General features: G+C 47.6%; 1 protein-coding gene across 2 annotated transcripts in view; it reads left to right on the top strand.

Moving 5' to 3' along the window:
• The window catches only part of hs2st1a (heparan sulfate 2-O-sulfotransferase 1a), a 93,089-nt gene continuing 78,298 nt past the window's right edge, over positions 1 to 14,791 (top strand). For both annotated transcript variants that reach the window (XM_034183247.1, XM_034183246.1), the window contains exon 1: positions 1 to 124. In XM_034183247.1, the coding sequence (XP_034039138.1) occupies positions 1 to 124 (124 nt within the window). The remainder of the gene's footprint in view (positions 125 to 14,791) is intronic.

The following is a 14,791-nucleotide window of genomic DNA, read 5'->3' as shown; positions in this document are numbered from 1 at the left end:
ATGGGGCTGCTCAGAGTCATGATGCCGCCCAAGATGCAGCTCCTGGCGCTGCTGGCGTTCGCAGTGGCCATGTTCTTCCTAGAGAACCAGATCCAAAAACTGGAGGAGTCACGGGGAAAGCTCGGTAAGGATGCCTGGGACCAGCGTTCCGGTCCAAAAACCTCTTTCATTGTCATGTGCGCTGCTGAAAAGTGGAGGCGCTTCCATCCACACTGTGGCCGAGCAGCTGACAGCTGGCTTTGATGGATTCGGTCCCGGTGGTTCCGGAGTCTGGTAACAGGGGAGATCAACAGGAATTCATTGTGGAGTAGTTTTAGAATTAGAAGAGAATATTTTGTGCAGAGGGTTTTTAGTAGAGCATTGCTAGAGTTCTGGATCCAGAGAGGTGCATGGTTACATGTGTACAGTGGGTCCAGACCTGTACAGTCTATGGTCCAGAGTCCAGACATACAACACATGTTGACTGTTTTTCCATCAGTTTTGGTTGCACGTGCACAGTAGGTCCAGTGATGCTCTGGACCTGCAACATTCACACAGTTTTTCCATCAGTTTTGGTTGCACATGCACAGTAGGTTCAGTGATGCTCTGGACCTGCAACATACACACAGTTTTTCCATCAGTTCTGGTTGCACGTGCACGGTGCTTCCATTATAGGTCGGAACTTGTAATGTATACTGGTTAGGCCACCTTGACAATTGCACGAATTTGATCCGCGCACTCTTGCGTGCCAATGAGTAAACTTGTCGTAAACTGTGCGACGTGCGTGTCAGTGTGCAAAGAAAATGCACACTGTTGTTCAAAATGTTAAAAATTCCTGACACGCATAAATTTTGTGCCACTTGCATGAACTAGTCCTGAACACTACATGACCTATTTGCAAACACTGCATGTCAATGCACGCAGGGCCTTGCACAGTTTACGATGAGTTTGCTCATTGGCATGCAAGATTGCAGGGATTAAATTTGTCCACGTGTCAAGATGGCTTTACACAGGTCCATTGTTCCAGCATTGACTGATGGAGCTACTGCTGAACTGGTGTCAGTCTGATACAGTCAGGACTACCCTGACCCTGATCCCTGACCTTTACCTTAACCACAGCACCAGAACTGAGACCATTTGTTACACCTTCACCTGCACAGACATGGTCCAGACATTTAGCTCAGCAAGAGTTTTTGTGGGTTCAGACTGAGTGATTAGGTAGAAACTGTTTTTGGTGTATTTAATCAGCCTGATGTTCTTTTTGATAATCTCATTTCTCCATAGCCTAGAGAGAATATTATTTATTATTATTGTTCCTCATGTTTTTTTCCCCAATGGCTCTTAATCACTGGAAACTAAGTTCGGATGAAAAAGACCACCTTATTTTCCTACGTATAAGTCACATTTTTTTTTTTTTACTAGTTTGGGAGGTCATGCAACTTTATGTACAGACAAATCACACGTTTGTTTTGTAATAATAATAACTGTTTGTGTATGGCTTTCCTAAAAATCAATGCACTAAACGAAAGAAACACCTATCATAAAAGTATATGATAACAATGCACAAAAATCCCAAAGTAAAGAGCTGATTTTAAAAATTTAATGGACTTACATTTTTACTGTAGTGTTTCCAAGGCTGTTTGTCAGCAATCCTTGTTCATTTACACCAAATAACATCCAACATGTTGTCTATCACATGTTTATTATCAATCTTGCGTATTTTTGGAATTTAAAATAGAATCAAATAGAATGCGTTTATTGTCACTATATGCATGCACAATGAGCTTAAAAGCAACTCCTTCACACCTCAAACATATAAAACAAAGGATACAGGAAAGGGGGATAAGGTTGAGGATAAGGGCTAGATTGATGGTGTGTCTGACAATGTTTTTCGACAATGATTTCCTTGGTTTTCTTGGTGTTCGGAGCCAAGTTATTCTCTGCACTCAAAAATGACTCATTGGATGAATTCAATTCAATTACGTGCAGGATTTCCATCTAATAAATATATGTAGCCCCAACTCAAATAAAGCACACCCATGCAAGATCATTTAATTTAATTTAGTTTGGACTACATATATTTTTTTAAATGGAAATACAATCCAATGAGTCAGTTTTTTGACTGTGAACACCAGGCTGCCAACTTCAGGTCCTCCCTCCTGTAGGCTGTCTTGTTTCCCTTTGAGATTAGTCCGACCAGCGTGGTGTCGTCAGCAAACTTGACACTGAGGTTGTTGTTGTCGGCTGGACTGCAGTTGTGGGTGTAGAGGTAGTACAGTAGGGAGCTTAGCACACAGCCCAGAGGTGAATTAGTGCTCAGCTTGTGAGTGGTAGAGAGGTAGGGGTCAAGTCTCACAGTCTTTATGAGCCCCTTTGGTACACACCACAACCTGAGGGCTTCCTGCTGAAATCCACTGTTAACTTCTCCGTCTGTGTCCATCTGATGGTGTCTGAGGTGATGGTCCAGTGGTTAAGGTGTTGGGCTTGAGACCAGAAGATCCTGGGTTCAAATCCCTGCCTGACTGGAAAATCACTAAGGGCCCTTAGGCAAGGTCTTTAATCCCCTATTGCTCCCGGTGTGTAGTGAGCACCTTGTATGGCAGCACCCTGACATCGGGGTGAATGTGAGGCATAATTGTAAAGCGCTTTGAGCGTCTGATGCAGATGGAAAAGCGGTGTATAAATGCAGTCCATTTATCAAAGCAGAAGTGTCACTGCAAGATGTTTCGATGCCTCGCTTCACCCTGCAAAAAAAAAAAAAAATCACGTGACTCCCCAAATGAAGCTTCGTTACATCACGCGTATCGGCGACATGTCACACTGATTTGAAACTCTCGCAGTGCTTATAAATGGGCACAGTTCTTCAGTACTTCAGGGCTTTTTTGAGAGGATGAGCGTTTTGGTGTTCATTTATTACATAGTTTCATCGATTGACAACCAGAGAGAGCGAGATTTAGGTCAAATGAGCATTAGATTAGATATAAACTGTCATACATTTATACACTCACATTGGCACATAGACATTCAGACACTATACATACTTATACACACTAAATACACATACAGAGAAAGATTAATAGGTTAGTTAGTGGATAAGTGTAAAATGAGTGTGAGAACATTAGAAAGTGTTTGTGTGACAGTCTGTGTAGTGAGTGTCTGAGAGTGTGAGGAAAGGAGAGATAGTGAGGATGGAGGCAGCTGTTTATCCAACTTTGTACAAGCTGACCAAAATCTGTCTTCATATGCCACAAACGTCTGTGGTGTGTGAGAGGGGCTTCTCCACAACTGGAGATGTAGCAACAAAGAAGAGGAACAGATTCGAGCATAAACACCACTGAAATAATCTTGTTTTTAAGTAAAAACCTTTGAACTCCTAAATCCCCTTCATTTTGTACAACTATTGTCGTAACATTCCCTAGTTGCAAAAGCATTTCCATTTTATATCTGTGTTACATACAGTATTTTATGATGACACAATCATACCACAAGTTTATTATTAATGTCTTTAAAAGAAAAAAAATAGTCAAAAATTTCAAGCTGTACATAGAACCTTTATTATTAACCATACGAGGGCTGTCAATAAAGTATAGGTCCTTTTTATTTTTTTCAAAAACTATATGGATTTCATTCATATGTTTTTACGTCAAACATGCTTGAACCCTCATGCGCATGCGTGAGTTTTTCCACGCCTGTCGGTGACGTCATTCGCCTGTGAGCACTCCTTGTGGGAGGAGTCGTCCAGCCCCTCGTCGGAATTCCTTTGTCTGAGAAGTTGCTGAGAGACTGGCGCTTTGTTTGATCAAAATTTTTTCTAAACCTGTGATACACATCGAAGTGGACACGGTTCGAAAAATTAAGCTGGTTTTCGGTGAAAATTTTAACGGCTGATGAGAGATTTTGAGGTGATACTGTCGCTTTAAGGACTTCCCACGGAGCGAGACGTCGTGCAGCGCTCTCAGGCGGCGTCATCAGCCTGTTCAAGCTGAAAACCTCCACATTTCAGGCTCTATTGATCCAGGACGTCGTGAGAGAACAGAGAAGTTTCAGAAGAAGTCGGTTTCAGCATTTTATCCGGATATTCCACTGTTAAAGGAGATTTTTTTAATGAAAGACATGCGGACGGGTCCGCGCGGTGCGGCGGCACAGGAAAAACACCTCCGTGTTGATAACCATTTGTAAAATCCAGGCGGCTTTTGATGGCTTTCAGTGGAGTGAGTATATGAGAAATTGTTTAACAGCTGGACATGTTCCAACTTGTCCTTAAGGCTTCCAACAGAGGTGTTTTTCCTGTGGCGGAGCGTCGCAGCGGCTGCGAGCAGACGCTGCAATCCGTCCGCACGTCTTTTATTAAAAAAATCTCCTTTAACAGTGGAATATCCGGATAAAATGCTGAAACCGACTTCTTCTGAAACTTCTCTGTTCTCTCACGACGTCCTGGATCAATAGAGCCTGAAATGTGGAGGTTTTCAGCTTGAAACAGGCTGACGACGGCGCCTGAGAGCGCTGCACGACGTCTCGCTCCGTGGGAAGTCCTTAAAGCGACAGTATCACCTCAAAATCTCTCATCAGCCGTTAAAATTTTCACCGAAAACCAGCTTAATTTTTCGAACCGTGTCCACTTCGATGTGTCTCACAGGTTTAGAAAAAATTTTGATCAAACAAAGCGCCAGTCTCTCAGCAACTTCTCAGACAAAGGAATTCCAACGAGGGGCTGGACGACTCCTCCCACAAGGAGTGCTCACAGGCAAATTACGTCACCGACATGCGTGGAAAAACTCACGCATGCGCACGAGGGTTCAAGCATGTCTGACATAAAAACATATGAATGAAATCCATATAGTTTTTGAAAAAAATAAAAAGGACCTATATTTTATGGACAGACCTCGTACATAACAGTACTACACTGTTTTATGACTTCTTGCTCTTTATTGTTCCATGCAAGTGTTATGTTGAAGATTGGCCAGCAGATGTCACCATATTTAACTGTATCAAATGCTTCGAAACACTGAACCATTTCAACACAATTGCTACATATTGATTCAGTAGTTCGAAAAGTTTCAGGTTCTCCATCACTGCAGAATAGTACTGAGTCCCAGACCCACAAACTTCTGGATGAGCTTTGATGGGAGGACTATATTAAATGCAGAAATAATCCATGAATAATGGCCTGGAATTCCAGTTTTTGAAAATTATTATTTTTTTTATATGGCTGTCAATTTTCAATTCAACAGCCCTCTTCAATTGTACCCGGAGATCCCGGAGGGAACTCATGCAAACAAGGGGAGAACATGCAAACTCCACACAGGAAAGATCAAATTAGAAGCAATTCCAGGACCTTCTTGCTTTGAGGCAACAGTGCAAACCACAAAGTCACTGAGCCATCCTGGTAGCTCTGTTTTAGTTAAACATACCTTTATCCTTGTGGTTGGTGGTGATGATAATGATGATACATATAATTATTATATGCAGAAATATCTTTGAAATATGTCTTCATATGGTGACCATTACCCAAAATTAAGGCCTTCCAACCCCTCATCCTTCTTGCTATAGGCCTGTTCTGTGCACCATCTGTTAGAAACAGACCTGATGCATATTTGAAGTGAAACAGAGCATAAATATGATTTTAAAGCAGTGACTCCAGCGCCATGTTTATGAAACGGAGCAAGACAGAATGCACGTGGATCTCGTCTGGCTTGTGTTTAGTATATCCAACACACTGTATCAAGACATCCATCCATTATTTCTTTAATGATTCATATCTTGGTTGTGTCATTTCAGCTCCATTATTGTGGAACTGATTGTAAAAACCCATTAGTCGTGGCTCTAATTTAGCCTGTGGAAACCTGCCAGAGCGTCCTACGGCCTGAGACGGCGGCTGCAGGTACCTACAAATTACTTGCTTTGTTCATCCAAATTACAGTGCTGAACCAAGCAATGACTTGAAGTCTTTTCAAATGCTGACATTTGTCCCCTCCTGCCTCAGTCCAATCTATGAGTGACATGTGCCGTACACTGCCTTGAACTCTTTAAGCACACTCCCACCAGGAGCTCCGTCCCAGTAAAGATCTGAGATGTTGTCGGGTAATGTGTGGAGTTTCTCCACTGTAGAGCCTTAAGGAACAGCAGAGGGCTCAGACTCCCTCAGGGTGCACTGGACCTCAAAGGTTCACCCCACCTTTGGTATCGTTCATTCACTCACTCTTACTGGGACCTAAAAGTGGAAAACCCACTAATGTTGGCAGACTTGTCAACATGTATTTTCTTTTAAGAGCCAGATTGTGCACTGAACAGTTACCGGCCAGCCTAATTGAATATCCACTGTCAGTTTTCACACTCAGTAGCAGTTATCCCACAGGGTATAGATGCCTATATTGGCCTGGGACATGGTTTACTGCTGTTTTGAAAGGCTATTCTTCACAGCTGATGAAAATCTAAATTCTCCTGGGCTGCTGAAATAGGACCCCGTGCCTCCTGCCTTTCCCCCTGACTACCCACCACCAGAATCTGTTGACTTGGCAAAAACCGCTCTGACGGATGAGTGGACTGAGCAGACGTCTGTGTAGCAGAGCTCTGAACTATGTGCTGCATAGCCAAATAGTTCGTGAGGCATTCACAGACTGACAGCCACGGGGGCCCTCCAATTACCAGGTACGTCTGCTGCAGGTCCATTTGTGAAAATAAGACCGAAGTCCAAAAGCAGGTCTTTGTTGGTAAGTAGGGGAAAACCAGCAGCCCTTTGCTGCATGCCACATTTCTGTATTGTGTTCTTGCATGATGTAGAGCAGGGACCCTCTCGAAGCGTGTCATTGCTCGACACACAAATTAAATCATTTCCTTTGTTACATGCCTCCTGCAGGGCGTACAAGCTGTGATGTGGTTCTGAGCTAATCATCATACTGAGGTTCCACAGAGGACTTTCTTGCAGTACGATCATGTCACAGTGGGACATGCTGTCCTGTTATGGGCCTAATCTCTTAAAGCCTAGGTACACTATAGCAGTGCTGCACGCTGGCACAGTCTTGTTTGTTGTGTGTCTGCCTCTATAGATCCACAGCACCACTGTGGGAAGGGACATGCTGTGTGTGAGAGACCAGGGTGCTCATTTATCAAACTGTGCACAGAAAAGGTTCCAAATGCTGTTGTATGAATGAAATCTAGTGTGTGTGTGGAAGTACAACAACAAAAATAAAAATAAAAAATGCCTTCAAATAACCACATTAGCAGAAACACTGTTGGTTAGAATGCATAGTGCAACATAAAAATAATGCAGAGACCATGTTATATCAGTCAGAGAATGATATATATATATATATATATATACTCGTGTATATATATATATATATATATATATATATATATATATATATATATATATATATATATATATATATATATATATATATATATATTTTTTTTTTTTTTTTTTTTTTTTTTTTGGAAAAGACTAAATACCAGCCATGGCTGCTGTCATTTTCTGTGGGACACTGGTCTTCATCATTGATTGGACTGTTGCTCAGTACTCTGCAGCAGCAAGGTGAAGAAACTAAAACAACTTTGATCAAAATACATGTAAGATCAAAACCACTGGTATAATTTAAAGGGCAAATCTCACTCCAAAAAATCATATACAAGATTATGAATCATTACTTGCAACCCTTTAACATGTGCAAATTCTGATGTAGCTGATAAAAATAAAGTGACCATACTGTTGTGAAAGTGTAGGAACACGGACCCACAACAGGGGGCGCAAATGAACGGACAATGGAGGAAGTCAAATAACAACACTTTACTGTTGTGAAGAAGCACAACCAATATGGCGAATTACAATTGTAGACAAGTAGTCAATTTACAAAAAATGTGTCACGTGGGCAGGCTCGAAGATAAGAGACGTCCGTCCAAAGCAGAACCGGAACCACACGATTTCCTCCGCCACCGAACCCCGGGAATACCGGAGCCGCCAAGTCCCGAACACCCAGGTGGCCACTGCCTCCGCTTGTCGGATCTGGTACTGCTGGCGAGGAACGAAAACAGTTAGATGTGGGTGCGTGTGCACCAGCAACACGTATGGTGGGAAAACCACCTCCACCTCTCGTCGGAAAAAGAAACAGAATATCTGCTGTCCAACACACACAAGCAACAGATATTCCTGTCAGGAAGTCAACACAGTCAGCTGAGATCGTTACCTCCTTGGTAGAGCGATATCTCGGCAAAGAGGTGGAGATGTCGTCCTGCTGATATACTGTTGATCAGATGATTGGTGACAGCTGTCGTAGGCGATAAGTGACAGCTGTCACCCCGGCTGCTCCTGTGAGGCGGCAGCGCCCTCTGGTGCCTGGAGCCCGCACTCCAGACAGGGCGCCCTCTGGTTGTGATGGGCCAGCAGTACCTCCTCTTCAGCGGCCCACACAACAGGACCCCCCCCTCAACGGGCGCCTCCTGGCGCCCGACCAGGCTTGTCCGGGTGGCGGCGGTAGAAATCGGCCAGGAGGGCCGGGTCCAGGATGAAGCTCCTCTTCACCCACGAGTGTTCTTCGGGTCCGTACCCCTCCCAGTCCACCAAATACTGGAAGCCCCGGCCCATCCTACGGACATCCAAGAGCCGGCGCACAGTCCAAGCCGGCGCACAGTCCAAGCCGGCTCGCCATCGATGATCCGGGCAGGAGGCGGCACCGGACCCGGAGCACAGAGGGGTGAGGTGTGATGTGGCTTTATCCGGGACACATGGAAAACAGGATGGATCCGCAGTGAGGCCGGAAGCTGAAGCCTCACTGCGGCTGGACTGATGACCTTAAGGATCCTGAAGGGACCGATGTAACGGTCCTGTAGTTTGGGGGAGTCCACTTTCAGGGGAATGTCCTTCCGCAGGTGGGCCTGGACCGAGGGCACACGACCTCTCCCTCAACCACCGGAAACAACGGGGGCTGATACCCCAGACACACCTCAAAAGGGGAGAGGCCGGTGGCTGAAGACACCTGGCTGTTATGGGCATACTCGATCCAGGCCAAATGGGTACACCAGGCCGCCGGGTGCGCGGCCTGTTCCACCTCCTGCTTGCCCGTTGGTCTGAGGATGATACCCGGACGAGAGACTCACCGTGGCCCCCAGTTCCCGGCAGAAGCTCCTCCAGACTTGCGAGGAGAACTGGGGACCGCGATCGGAGACGATGTCTGTTGGAATCCCATGCAGCTGGACGACGTGGTGGACCAGGAGGTCCGCTGTCTCCTGGGCAGTCGGGAGCTTCGGGAGGGCCACGAAGTGGGCCGCCTTGGAGAATCGGTCCACTATCGTGAGGATGGTGGTGTTGCCCTGGGACGGTGGGAGGCCCGTGACAAAATCCAGGCCAATGTGGGACCAGGGGCGATGAGGCACAGGCAGTGGCTGGAGCAGTCCCGATGCCCTGCGGTGGTCAGCCTTGCCCCTGGAGCAGGTGGTGCAGGCCTGGATATAATCCCGGACGTCGGCCTCCAGGGACGCCCACCAGAAGCGCTGCCGGACAACTGCCACGGTCCTACGCACCCCTGGATGACAGGAGAACTTGGAGCCATGACAGAAGTCCAGGACTGCAGCCCTGGCCTCTGGTGGGACGTAAAGTTTGTTCTTCGGCCCAGTTCCGGGATCCGGGCTCCATGCCAGGGCCTCCCGGACGGTTTTCTCTACGTCCCAGGTGAGGGTGGCCACGATAGCGGACTCCGGGATGATAGGTTCTGGTGGATCCGACAACTCCGTTTTGACTTCGTCTTCATGCACCCAGGACAAGGTATCCGATCTCTGGTTTTTGGTCCCGGGACGGTAGGTGATCCGGAAGTCAAAACGGCCGAAGAACAGTGACCAGCGGGCTTGCCTGGGGTTCAGCCGCTTGGCGGTCCTGATATACTCCAGGTTCCGGTGGTCAGTGAAAACCGTGAATGGCACGGACGTTCCCTCCAACAGATGTCTCCACTCTTCAAGAGCCTCTTTCACCGCAAGGAGTTCTCGATTGCCGACGTCATAGTTCCGTTCGGCCGGGGTCAACCTGCGGGAAAAATAGGCACACGGGTGAAGGACCTTATCAGCCTTTCTGCTCTGGGATAGCACGGCTCCTATCCCTGAGTCCGAGGCATCCACTTCAACCACAAACTGGCGACTAGGATCGGGCTGCACCAGAACAGGTGCAGACGACAAGCGCCGTTTCAACTCCTTGAACGCGGCATCGCACCGATCCGACCAGGTGAAGGGGACTTTTGGAGAGGTCAGGGCTGTCAGGGGGCTAACTACCTGACTGTAGCCCTTAATGAACCTCCTGTAGAAATTTGCAAAGCCGAGGAACTGTTGCAGCTTCCTACGGCTATTTGGTTGGGGCCAATCTCTCACCGCCGCAACCTTGGCCGGATCAGGGGCGACGGAGTTAGGGGAGATGATAAACCCCAGGAAGGACAAAGAAGTGCGGTGAAACTCACACTTCTCGCCCTTCACAAACAGCCGGTTCTCCAACAACCGCTGCAGGACCTGACGTACATGCCGGACATGGGTCTCAGGATCCGGAGAAAAGATGAGTATATCGTCCAGATATACGAAGACGAATCGGTGCAGGAAGTCCCGCAAGACATCATTAACCAATGCTTGGAACGTCGCGGGGGCGTTTGTAAGACCGAACGGCATGACCAGGTACTCAAAGTGACCTAAGGGGGTGTTAAATGCCGTCTTCCACTCGTCTCCCTTCCGGATCCGAACCAGGTGATACGCATTTCTAAGATCTAGCTTAGTGAATATTTGGGCTCCATGCAGGGGCGTGAACACTGAATCTAACAAGGGCAACGGGTATCGGTTACGAACCGTGATTTCGTTCAGCCCCCTGTAATCAATGCATGGACGAAGTCCGCCATCTTTCTTCCCCACAAAAAAGAAACCTGCACCCATCGGGGAGGTGGAATTCCGGATCAACCCGGCAGCTAAAGAGTCCCGGATGTAGGTCTCCATTGATTCGCGCTCCGGTCGTGAGAGGTTGTACAGCCTGCTGGACGGGAACTCAACGCCTGGAACCAAATCAATGGCACAATCGTACGGGCGGTGCGGGGGAAGGGTGAGCGCCAGATCCTTACGGAACACATCCACAAGGTCATGGTACTCCACCGGCACCGTCCCAAGATTGGGCGGGACTCTGACCTCCTCCCTAGCTTGGGAACCGGGAGGAACCGAGGAACCTAAACATACCCGATGGCAGGTCTCGCTCCACTGTACCACTACCCCGGACGGCCAATCGATCCGGGGATTGTGTTTCAACATCCAGGGGAACCCAAGGATCACACGGGAGGTGGCAGGAGTCACAAAAAACTCGATCTCCTCCCGGTGGTTTCCTGACACCACCAGAGTTACTGGGGGTGTCTTATGTGTGATTAAAGGGAGAAGGGAGCCATCTAGTGCCCGTACTCGCACAGGTGAAGTAAGTGCCACCAGAGGGAGCCCTGCCTCCCTGGCCCATTTGCTGTCTAGCAAATTCCCTTCAGAGCCCGTGTCCACCAGTGCTGGGGCCTGAAGGGTTAAATCCTCATAAAGGATTGTAACTGGGAGTCGTGTGGCAATATGGGTGTGTCCCACGTGAATGTCTTGGCCCACCCCTAGCCCAGTCTCTAGGGGCGGGCGTTGGTGTTTAACCGCTCGGGGCAGTCCCTCACTTGATGCTCTATCGAGCCACAAACAAAGCACGCTCCGCGGACCAGCCTCCTCTGTCTATCCGGTGGTCTAAATGTGGCCCTGCTCGTGTCCATAGCTTCATCAGCAGGGGGAGCTGTAACCACACGGAGCGTAGAGGCCGTGGAGCGTGGGGAGGGCGGAGCTTGGTTGGAACCGGAAGGGAGAGGGACGGCGCGTGCCCGGCCACGCCCTTCGTCTTGTTCCCGACGGCGTTCTTCTAACCGATTGTCTAATCGTATAACCAGATCAATAAGCCCGTCTAAATCCCGCGGTTCATCCTTAGCCACCAGGTGCTCCTTCAGGACCAACGACAGTCCGTTTACGAAGGCGGCACGGAGGGCAGTGCTATTCCAGCCGGACCTCGCAGCCGCGATGCGGAAGTCGACTGCATAAGCAGCTGCGCTCCGGCGCCCCTGTCTCATTGACAGCAGCACGGCTGAAGCGGTCTCTCCTCTATTTGGGTGATCGAACACTGTTCTGAACTCCCTCACAAACCCATCATATGTCTGAAGGAGCCGTGAATTTTGCTCCCAGAGCGCTGTAGCCCAAGCGCGTGCCTCACCGCGAAGCAGATTAATCACATAAGCTATCTTACTAGCATCAGTCGCGTACATGACGGGACGTTGTGCGAAGACGAGCAAACACTGCATAAGAAAGTCCGCGCACGTCTCCACACAACCCCTGTATGGCTCTGGAGGGCTTATGTATGCTTCAGGGGAAGGTGGGAGGGGTCGTTGAACGACCTGTGCAATGTCACTGTTGCGCACAGGATCGACAGGAGGGAGAGCCGCAGCAGCGCCCTGAGGGCGCACTTCCACCTGAGCGGCGAGAGCCTCCACCCTATGGTTAAGGAGGACGTTCTGCTCGGTCATTAGATCCAACCGAGCCGTAAAGGCGGTGAGGATTCGCTGCAACTCACCGATCATTCCTCCTGCAGACGCCTGTGCGCCCTGTTCTTCCATTGGCCGTTCAACAGTCGGTTGACGCCCCTCGGGGTCCATGACGTTGGCTGAGATATCCTGTTGTGAAAGTGTAGGAACACGGACCCACAACAGGGGGCGCAAATGAACGGACAATGGACGAAGTCAAATAACAACACTTTACTGTTGTGAAGAAGCACAACCAATACGGCGAATTACAATTGTAGACAAGTAGTCAATTTACAAAAAATGTGTCACGTGGGCAGGCTCGAAGATAAGAGACGTTCATCCAAAGCAGAACCGGAACCACACGATTTCCTCCGCCACCGAACCCCGGGAATACCGGAGCCGCCAAGTCCCGAACACCCAGGTGGCCACTGCCTCCGCTTGTCGGATCTGGTACTGCTGGCGAGGAACAAAAACAGTTAGATGTGGGTGCGTGTGCACCAGCAACACGTATGGTGGGAAAACCACCTCCACCTCTCGTCGGAAAAAGAAACAGAATATCTGCTGTCCAACACACACAAGCAACAGATATTCCTGTCAGGAAGTCAACACAGTCAGCTGAGATCGTTACCTCCTTGGTAGAGCGATATCTCGGCAAAGAGGTGGAGATGTCGTCCTGCTGATATACCACTGTTGATCAGATGATTGGTGACAGCTGTCGTAGGCGATAAGTGACAGCTGTCACCCCGGCTGCTCCTGTGAGGCGGCAGCGCCCTCTGGTGCCTGGAGCCCACACTCCAGACAGGGCGCCCTCTGGTTGTGATGGGCCAGCAGTACCTCCTCTTCAGCGGCCCACACAACACATACAGTGAGTCTGTAAAATACATAACAGATTCATAGCTATTTTTAGCTATGAAAGTGATGTAACCTCAGGTGCGGAGTGCTACTTGTCTGAAGGTCAGTCCACCTGTGTTCGCTTCATGACGTACTCCAGGACACACAGTCTCTCTGGGTTTTATTTTTTGTCCAAATGTAATATGGCCTTAATTTGGCTTTCAAATCAAATTCTTGTATTTTGTGATTAACATATGTGTGTCTCCGCCTCTTTGTAACCTGTGGAGTATTCAGAACCCCCTTCCTCCCTGTAAAAACCCCCAACATCGCATACATCTCAATAAGACACAGGGGTCGAAATACATTTTTTAACCTACTTGCACTGGTGCTAGTAACAAAAAATTACTTGTACCAACAAAAAGTTACTTGCACAACCAAAAGTCAGTCTTATATCAACCTTAAAACTCCTTCTCTGATGTGTCAGACTCTTCCTGTCTGGGGAGAGTTTGAGGGGAGAGCAGCAGCAGCGGCAGACAGTTTTTTTTCACGTGCGCGTGCGAACGAATCGTCTGCATAACACAATTATGTCATAACACAATTATGACAGAGTTTGAGGGGAGAGAGAGCGAGGAACTACGGAGCCCTGGAAGTGTCATCGCAAGTTGTTTTGCATGTGGAGAGAATGTGCGCACGTTTTATTATATTGTGCACTCATTTTGTTATATTGTCCGCACATTTTATTATATTGTGCACTCATTTTGTTATATTGTGCACACGTTTTATTATATTGTGCGCATGTTTTAAGCATTGTTTGAGTAAAACAAGGGCACGATCTATTTAAACGTGGCCACAATTTGTAAAACGTGCACTCAATTATTCAGTATTGTCTTGACACATAAATGTTGGCTATTAGTCAACAAACCAGCAGACAGTGTAATACATTTCCCCATTAGAAATGGATCTGGTCTGAGTATATCATCATGGTTTGGGCGCACAAGGACATACAGAGAACTCCAGCTGAACTCAAGCTTTGTCAGCTTTCCACAACAAATAAAGCACAGCAACTCGCTCCATTTGTGAGAGTCGTAAAACGCAGGGAAGATGAAGACAACACACTGGAAAATTTTTTTTTTCTTATTATTCCTTTATTGGTTCATTCTACTGGTGCTTATAGTTGATAAAACTTGGATAAAGTTACTTGCACCAGTGCAAGTGCAGTATAAAATTATGTGCACCGCTCGAATAATACGTGCACAAACTAGCACATGTACGTACTATTTTGAGCCCTGAGACAATAATCATGATTACATTTCATGAAGGTGGTGTCTCTGATTTCACTCATGCTGCATTTGCACACAGAGCTATGTAGAATTAGTCAATAACTCAAAGGGCTGGGAGCTGGTCGCCGTCATGGCTCTTCTGTTAACAGCGGTCAGTCATCG

Source organism: Thalassophryne amazonica, chromosome 12 (genome assembly GCF_902500255.1).
Source record: "Thalassophryne amazonica chromosome 12, fThaAma1.1, whole genome shotgun sequence".
NCBI classification, from domain to species: Eukaryota; Metazoa; Chordata; class Actinopteri; order Batrachoidiformes; family Batrachoididae; genus Thalassophryne; species Thalassophryne amazonica.
Note: the sequence above shows the minus strand (reverse complement) of the source record. Positions and strands in the feature narration are given on the sequence as shown.